This window comes from Buteo buteo, chromosome 9 (assembly GCF_964188355.1).
Source record: "Buteo buteo chromosome 9, bButBut1.hap1.1, whole genome shotgun sequence".
NCBI lineage: Eukaryota > Metazoa > Chordata > Aves > Accipitriformes > Accipitridae > Buteo > Buteo buteo.
The window spans coordinates 21,695,583-21,704,794 of NC_134179.1; the positions used below are offsets into that span (position 1 = coordinate 21,695,583).

General features: G+C 47.4%; 1 protein-coding gene across 5 annotated transcripts in view; it reads right to left on the bottom strand.

Annotated features, from left to right (window-relative positions):
- PTPRK (protein tyrosine phosphatase receptor type K) overlaps positions 1–8,541 on the bottom strand; it is a 417,854-nt gene extending 409,313 nt beyond the window's left edge. For all 5 annotated transcript variants that reach the window (XM_075035665.1, XM_075035662.1, XM_075035664.1 and 2 more), the window contains exon 1: positions 8,226–8,541. In XM_075035665.1, coding sequence (XP_074891766.1) covers positions 8,226–8,337 — 112 coding nt within the window. In that variant the 5' untranslated portion in view covers positions 8,338–8,541. The remainder of the gene's footprint in view (positions 1–8,225) is intronic.
- Between the last annotated feature and the right edge of the window lie 671 nt (positions 8,542–9,212).

The window sequence follows — 9,212 nt, forward strand, 5'->3', positions numbered from 1 at the left end:
TGCCAGCAAAAAAATCCTAATGCAGTCCCAAGTTTTAAACCTACAGGAAAATAAGTGTACAATTACGTCTTATTCTGCTTGAGAAAGTGATTCAAAGTTATCAGTACAAGGTTGCCCCACTGCTGTAACATTTGCTGTGATTTTTGGGAGGCCCTCCTTCCTTCCTGGAAGGCCAGCTCTTCTCCCTCCACCATAAAGAGACTCAGATGTTTTTAACCAGAGACTAACGTATCATTTATATGTCATGTTATTACTCTATATCAGGTCTTGCTGCTATATACTTATGCTACGTTCTTACCCCAGAAGGCAATTACATATTACAGACGTTTCAACAAACACATTGACTCAAATTCCTGGTCATCCACCCAGTGCTTTAAGGACACCTTGCCCTGTTGAGGCTCAATTCAGCAGCCTCGATTCTACAACCTCTTTATCAATCAATCAACAGCAGAAATTATCTTGATTAACAACATCACAGAACTTTTCGTCTGCAGTCCTTCAAATAAAACAAATCCCTGCACTGTGCCATTAGTTCATTGTTTTCATGCTAGGTAACAGATTAGATCCTGTTGAATATTTTTAGACTGTTTAAAATAAAACAGTGCAAAAGGCTGTCATGGCAAAGGTTTGGCCATGACAGCAATCACAAAATAGATTCAGTTAGATCAACAAATAAATGGTTCCTAACTGAAATACATGTAGAAATTTGTTAATAAAAACTCCAACTTTTATGGAAATTAAATTTCAGTAACAAAAAGCAAACCTGAAAACTTCTGTTGTTTCAAATTCACCAATCAATACTTAGCATTTACCTTTCAATAGACAAATGCAGCTTATTTACAGAAAATGTATCAGATATAAAGTCAACTAAAGGGGCTCCTTAAGTGTGTAAATATTCTTTATACTGGATAGTTTTAAGCTTATTCCCACAATTTTAATGGTTACTGAGCAGCTCAACATTCAGAAAGACAAAACAGATTTAAAATAGTTTCACATGCAACTAACATCAGCTTTTCAAGTCTGAGGGTACGTGTGCATGTACTTACAAACAACCCTACAACAAACAGCTATTATTTTGTCATATTCAGTGATCTGGGGGCTGGGGCAGCATGTGGCTTTTTTGCTTGTTTCTTTGTTTAAACACAGCATTGAGTTGACAGAAATACTAATAACTTCTTGTTCAGGAAAAGATTTCAGTATGTTTCTGTTACCTAATATTTATAAAACTTCTAGAAAATGCAAACACGACTTTCAGCTATATAGCTTCCTGATAAGAGTAAACTGTAAGTGACTTTAAACTACATGGTAAGCATGCATTATAGGTGACTTCAAACTGGGTAGTTTGCATAGTTTTAAACTATGTACTTTAAAGTCACCTGTATTCAAGGCTTACCAGGAAGCAGCACGACGTAATGGCCTTTCTGACCTACAAAATTGGTGCAGCAGGACCTTATGCTCAGCCAGACACTACAAAATTCTCACTGAAGCCATTTACCACTCCTCAACAGGCTCACCCTGGCCTTTAGAAACCACAGCCATTTTTCCTCTTCTAGCCACATCCACACGTCTCATGGGCAATCCTATTTAAACACCCCATGGGATGGGGAAGGCCAGATCACATGGGGAAAAAGGTGAAACCACAGAACTGGGCTTTAAACTGGTTCCTGCTGCACCCCAAACTGGGTGTCACAACATCCTCTAATTCCAGCCTGGTACCTCACTCGGTGTCACCTCCTCCAAGCCCTTTACTGCTTGCCATCACACCTGCCCTCTACTAAGCACCACTTCTTGCTTCTACATTTACATAATAAATGCCTTAGCTAGCTATTATAACGAAAGAACATACTTAAACCCAGTATACTCAAAGATGCACGTCAGGCAAAGAGACACTAGCACTGAGTCATTGGTTTGCGTGCAGTCAGCCAGAACACAGCCTCAACCACCTTCTCCCAGTCTAACCCCTCCAGCCCCGGCGGGAGGGCCGGACCTCTCTTCCCAGCCCCCTCTGTACCCTCCTGCCTCCTCTTTGCAGTTCCTCAGGTGAACAAAGCACCCCACGACAAGCTGAGCACAGAGCCAACGTGACTCAGAACAGCACAGGTTCACCTTACGTGAGCTGTGCTGCAATTACAGCTTGTTGTCAAACCCAGCCATCCCACCACCAGTCTTCATCCTCCAGTACATCAAATTTATGTGACCCCACATCTGCGAGTCAGCTAAACTCACCGATCAAAGGAAACGCATCCCAAGTCCCATCTTCCCTCCAAAGAGATTCACATAAAGCTAAACCAGCTCGCCCACCGGCCACACGGTAGCCAGACCTAGCACAGGCAGAGACCTGAGAGTCATTCAAGTGATGGAAAAGGCACCCTCTGCGACAGCAGTAACTTCAATTAGCTTAATGACATGGGCAGATTGTAACTGAAGCTCCAAATCTGAGTGCACACTCCCGGGAGCAGCACTACAGAGGCATCTATGACTATGACAGATGGGATCCCATCAGCACATGAAAACACGAGGTGTGCCCTGACTGACTCAGTTATCAGGACTAAAGTAATAGTTTGGGGAGCTTCCTGTTGCACATTCAACAGGATCTGTGCTGCAAAAGGAAGAGTAGGGATTTCACCAAAACAGGTGCTAAGGTAAAGCAAAGCTGACATTTAGCGACATATCCAACTCTGAGAGGTAAGATGACCTGAAGGTATTCCAGCTAAAGAGGTAATACAAAGACATCATAAAGACTCCAGAGCAAGAAGCAACTCTACAGCAGTGTTGCAGATCTCCGCAACTGTCAATCTTTACACGTAAGAGGATAGACTCATTTTAACTCACTTGCATTAACAGCATTTCAGAAAGAGGAGACAAACCACAGTGGTCAGCAGTACACAGGTTAACTCTCCCAGACATCCAACACGAGGTCACAGGTCCTTCAAGAGCCTTGCTCAAAAGTTCTACCCCCCTCAAAAGGGCTCGTTAAAGACTCTCCCCTTTCCAAGAGTCCTGCTGTCCACTGACACAGCCACCCCACAGACCATCATTTAACTGCAAAATCTCAGCTCTTCAGTAATGAAATAGAGGATTCCATAAACGTGTCAGCTCACAATCAGGAGTGGGACAAACAGTCAAAAAAGCAAAGCAAATGCCAGGAACCATCACACTATGGGTAGGGAACAGAACAGAAATCATCATTAAGCACTACATAAATCCATCAGGCAGCTGTCTCTTGGATGCTCTGAGCAACGTAGAGCTGGGAAAGAGAAAGCTGATAAAGGATGAAAAGAAGATATGGAATGGTACCTTCATAGCAAGTGGCTACAACTGGACTTTTCCAACGAGAAAAGGAACAGTTGAAAGAGGGTGGGAAAATCCTGCATGGCATGAAGAAGGTAAATCGGGAGAAATTATTAACTATCTCTTAATACAAGAGCTAGGAGATATTAAATACAACTAGCAATTTCAAAACACAAAGGAGCATAGCTTTTTCCACACAACATACAGATTCCTTGTCACAAAGCAAAGCAAATGCTAAAAGCAATACAGGCTGAAGATGTTATTAGGCACAATCACAGTTACAAAAATCCACTTACAACATTAACTATCAACACATTGTCTTTGTGGACAGACAGTACTCAGAGGAAGTCACTCACCTTGCCAATATCCCTCTCCCCTGAGTGCCCACTGTCAGAGACTGGACATTGGGCTAGGTGGACCTCTGCCCTGATCCTGTGCAGATTTCTTACCTACCCCCCCGCCTTTTTTTTTTATTATTATTATTTTTAATTATCTTAAGTAGATCTTGAGTAAGGGCAAGACATGTACCTGGTTTAAGATGTACTGCTTACATCACTACCAAACTGATCAAGCAGTACTGTGATTTCTCAGACAAAAGGGACTAAACAAGACTTCTGGAGTCACTGTGTTCTGGGTGCTTTCAATCCCATCTGCACCAGTTAAGTTCCACTTTGAAAATGTATATACAATTTATAATCGTAATATTGCATCTGAAAACACAGATAGACAAGTGATCTCTGAACCAACAGTGCCACAGAAGGAGCTGAATGTATAAGGGAAAGGAAAACATTTGGGAAGGAGGGGGTGAAAGCGAGAAGATAACTCCACTTTTAATTCCACTCATCTTCCATATAATTTGTCAATACATTTTAACAGCTTGGTGGAAAAAAAAAGCTACTGAGAAATCTCTTATACATACACGCCTACCTGCACAAGTGTCTCTTGTGTATCACATGAAAATTGTATCACATTCAAGGATAAAATATGACTGAAGCAACTTTTGCTGTTCTGACAGCAAAGGGCTAATTTGAGTTTAGCTACGTAAAAGTATTTCAAAACATTTTCAAAAAGCCCTTAATTTCTTTGACTACATGATTACAAATAAAAAACGTTTAGATATGCTTATTACAATTTTCGTGTATTTCTCTGTAAATACATTTAATTACAAAATCCTTATAAACAAGTAATATCTTCTACTTTGTAATATCAAATTTCTGAGTTAGATTATCTCCCAAAGAGAGACTACAACTATTTTATCGGGGGGGGAGACACAGAGGTGCCATTAATCCAGAAATATTTATTCTTGCCTGTTCATTTGTGACACCCTAACTACTTTGCACGAGAAAGTCTGAGGAATAACTACTTTAATAAAGGACTTGAACTTGTAAAACATACAGTCCTCTTTATGCTTCACTATCCCTATGGTCTGAAATGTCACACTTCAATAACTTAAGGTAAGCTGATGCATTTCTAGAATTTTTATCCTTGTATCTTTCATTTAGTCTTAAAAAAACCACATACTTGCACAGACACCATCGGAGGCAGTGCGATGCATATTTCCATCAGCTAGCTGAGAAGCCCGCAGCATTCTTCAAAAAAATTTTTGAAACATTTCCTTTTCTTCTTTTTTTTCAAAATTTGAAAACACACAAATTGCTAAAAATAATATTCAAAAAATGTAAGTTCGAAGTGATCCGAGTTGTGAAAACAAGCTGAACTTGTTCTTTATCGAACTGTAGGAGTTGCAGATGAAAGGAGGTGCTATATAAGGAATAGCTAGACTTCAACAGAGAATGCGCTGCCAAAACATTTTGGCCTAGATTCTGACAGGCACGCACCCAAGTTGAAGGGTCATGGAAAGCAGCAGTGTAAAGAAACAATCTACAGAGACCAGAAAACATTACACTGTGGATTATGGCGGGGGGGGGGGGGTGGGCAAAGAGAAGCTGCTTGGGGTTTTTTTCATTTCAGATCTGTGGGGAAAGAGAAAATATACAGTGTTTCAGCTACATGCAAAGGGGGTGGAGATGATATACAAGCACAATTTTTAAGACAGCAACGCATTACAAGATGTATCTTGTTCCTTTTCCTAACTTGCTGCTACTCCTCCTCTTGCCTTCTCATTTGCTTGCATGGATTATGTTGTGAGGAAGAACAGATAACAACCGTCACACACACGCTCCTGAAGAAGGCCAACTTTCAAGAAATTCATACTCTGTAATTTGATGATTAGACTCTTAACAAACATATCAAAATTTTTATGAAGAATTCTGGATCTGGCCAACACTCGCACTCAGGAGTAGTACAAAGCATCATAAAAAGGAAATAAAAATCAAATTACAATGAGAGAGATTTGTGAAAGGTCCAGACTGAATTAATAGCTTCATTAATGGCAAAGAAAAATTAACAGTTTTAAATACTTACAATTCAGACAATAAGAATTGTCTGAACAAAAAGGAAGCTGAAAATTAGTTAGATTCAGTTTAACATGGAAAAGTACAAGCCATTATATTAAGGTGAGGAGGGGGGAAGGCAGTCAAAGGAAGATGCTTTAAAAACAGTACTCCTGGTAAACAGAGACGACGACTATGAAGAAAACAGATGCTCCTGTGTGTACCAAACACAGAAACATCTCACTGCAGGCTACAGAGAGGCCCTCACTGGAACGGATATATGAACTCCAACCTCCGTGTCCTGCATCCACTAACACCAGGATGAAGGTGTTTCATCAACAGACACACAAAAACAACACACACACACACTCTCTTCAGGGACTAGTTTAGAATAAGGAACAAAACCAAAGTTTGTGGTAGTTATTAAATTCAGAACCTTCAAACCAAGATTAACTGTAAGTAAGTGTTCAGTAGGACATAGCTCTACATGTGGATATTGAATGTATTTAGTAAGAGTTGGAGCACCATACCTTAAACTGAATATACTGAAAGCGCCAGCTACTAACAAATCTATTCCTCCAAACCTTCAAGAAAGTCCGAGCAAGTCTGCAATTAATAAATCTGACCAGTGCAACGCATCAGTATTTTTGATGCTTGGCAATAGAAGCTGCTGACATGCTATACAAAAAAAAAAAAAAATCTCACATTTCCTAGATACAATTGTTCAACTCCTTGACAAGCTTCACCTACTCTGGTCAGAAGGATGTTGAACATTCCTCTCTGCTTACCTAACGCATACCCCACGGTACCAGCCTGGCTTCTTGTACTTGCAGTTCCAAAAAGGGCTGCATGCCACATTTTCAGCATAAAATACCACAGACCATATAAGTTCTCAGAAGTTCCTACTCTTCTTATGCCAGTGAACAAGCTCATAAAAAAAATCTTTATGTAAGAGTTGCCTTTGGTGTTAACATTAGCCTGACGAGTTACAGTAAAGCAAAAACTCACTGGTCTGATTTCAATATGGTTTTGAATGCAAAGATGTTACGCTTGGGCATATTTTATTCTAGCTATTCCTACAACATACTAGCTGCATATATAGTGCACTTCCCCTCTCGTGGTAAAAGGCTTGTAGGTGCTTACGCAATCTTACAATTCTGATATGCAGACATTAAATTATACACACTAAAATCAGCCACATAGGAGGAGTGTAATCTCTTCAGCCCAGCACAATTTCTCTTACTGCTTCAGCACATTTCTTAATCGACGACACATCTCAAATGTCTCAATTAAAAATTAATTTATAGGGGGACTGGGGGAAAAAAAATAAGCCTCCTAACTACACATCAGTCCTTACGAAAACTGCGCTTCCAAGTCTCATGAGTGTAGATAATTTTATTAACGGCAGTTTTCAAATCAGTATCCTACGATAAAGGCTTCAAACGCTTGTCCAACTGATGCACCCGGTGTAATTGCAAGTACTACTAAAAAAAAAAAGAAAAAGAAAAAAAAAAGCCTGAAGTCTACTTCAGCTAGTCCTCGGCGTAATACTTCACACCGCAAGCAGTAAGAACACGTTCACGCTACAGCTTTCTCCTAAGCAAACGAAGGACGCTTCATAAACTACTGGGGAGCTGGGGCTCGGGGTCCGGCGCACGAGCCCCCACCGCCCCGGCACAGCGCGGGGGTGGAGCGGGGCGCTGCCCTCCCCTCTCCTCCCCTCCCGGAGCGACCAGCCCAGCCCCGCCGCGGGCTCTGCCCGGAGGCTCCCCCGGGACCAAAAACTCACCCCCTGCACCGGCCGCAGCTCCCACCGCCCGGCCCCGCGGGCTTTCATTCTGCAAAACCCCGTGGCGTGGGGCGGGGGGGAGGAGGGAAGGGGCGAGAAATTTGAGGTTTTCAAACAAAACAGACGCCGGCCCCATATGCTGCCTTCCCTCCCCCTTCTCGCCCACCACTCTTTTTCTTTTGGGTTTTTTTTTTTTTTGGGGGGGGGGGGGAAGGATTCCGGTAGCCGGCGGCAGCCTGGGCCGTGCCCACGGCTGGGCCCGAGGGTAGCTCGGCGCAGGCCCCCTCTCGGGCGGGGAAGCGGCCGGGGCGCCCCGAGGCTGCGCCCCCCGCGCCGGGCAGGGAAATGCCGGGAAAAGTTTGAGCGGGGGAACGGGTGGCGGCGGCTCCGGTCCCGCCGCCAGCACCGACGCCACCTGGGAGGCTGGCCGGGAAGGAGGAGGAGGAGGAAGGGAAGAAGGGGAGTTTGTGAGGCGCCCAAAGCCCGCGCCCTGGCCGCCCCGCACCGGCAGCCTGCGGACACGCGCGGGTCGCCCTCCCCGCCGCACCGCGCTCCACAGAGCGGCGGCGAGGGGGGTCTGAGGGGGGAGGCAGCCCCTCCGCAGCCCCGCCGCCGCTCCTCAGGGGCGGGAGCCGGGTCCCGGCGCGGTGCCGCCCGCGACCCTCTCCCTTCCCTTCCCCGGCGGGCACGCCGGGCGCGGCGCGACCCCGCCGCGCCGCCCGCCCTCACCTGGGCGCCGAGCGGCAACTCACCTGCGGAGAGCTGGGCCCGGGCCGCCCCGAGCAGGGCGGGCGAGCGGCCGGCGAGCAGGGCGAGCGCCGCCAGCAGCGGCAGCGAGGCGGCGGCGCCGGCCCCCCTGCCCATGCCGACTTGCGGAGAAGTTTCCGAAAGAGGCCGGGGCTGCCCCGGCCCGCGGCGGCGGCGGGCGGAGCTGGCCTCGCCCGCCCCTCCCGCCCCGACGCCTCGCCGGGAGACCCCCCGCGCCGAGGGGCGCCCGCTGGCCCCCGGGGCCGCCCGCTGGGGCAGCCGTCTGCGACGAGCGCGGCGGCGGCACCGGCTCCCCTCGTACTCCGGAGTTACTTTGCTGCTGGGCGAGCGGGGAGGGAGGGAGGAGCCGAGCGCGCACGTCCAACCCCCGCTCCCCGGCGCTTGGCAGGGGGAATGTGGGACTCCGGCCGGCAGCCCGGCGCGGGCGGAGCGGCGCCCGGCAGCGCCTCCTGCTGCAGGCGCGGGGGCCAGCACCGCCTCGCCTCGGCTCGCCACGGCACGGCACGGCGCGGCACGGCTTTCCCCGGCGCGGCTTGACTCTTCTCCGCTCCCTCCGGCACGGAGCAACCTCGCTCAGCGCGGCGCGGCTCGGCTTGGCACAGCACGGCGCGGGAGCCGCTACCGGCGGCTCTGCGAGACACCCGCTCGCAACCCCCCGCCCCGGGGGAACCTGCCGCCTCTGGAGGAGAAGGGGGAGGCGAAGAGGGGCAAAAGGGAGAAGGCGCCGGCTGAGCCGGCGGGGTGAGGAAGGTCGGGGCAGGGAGCGCGGCCGGAGCGGGAGGGGGCGGCGGGTGCCGGGCGCTGTTTGCCGGGCAGAAGTCGGGGCGCCCCGGCTGTGATTTGCTGGCTGCTCCTGCTTTTAGAAACGCGTTCTATAGCTTGGGCGGCGAGCGTTGCGTTATCGTCGTGCATCAAGCAGCCTGGCTGCATCTTCGAGTCGGGGTTTGTGTTTTTTCTTTGCTCCCCTCTCA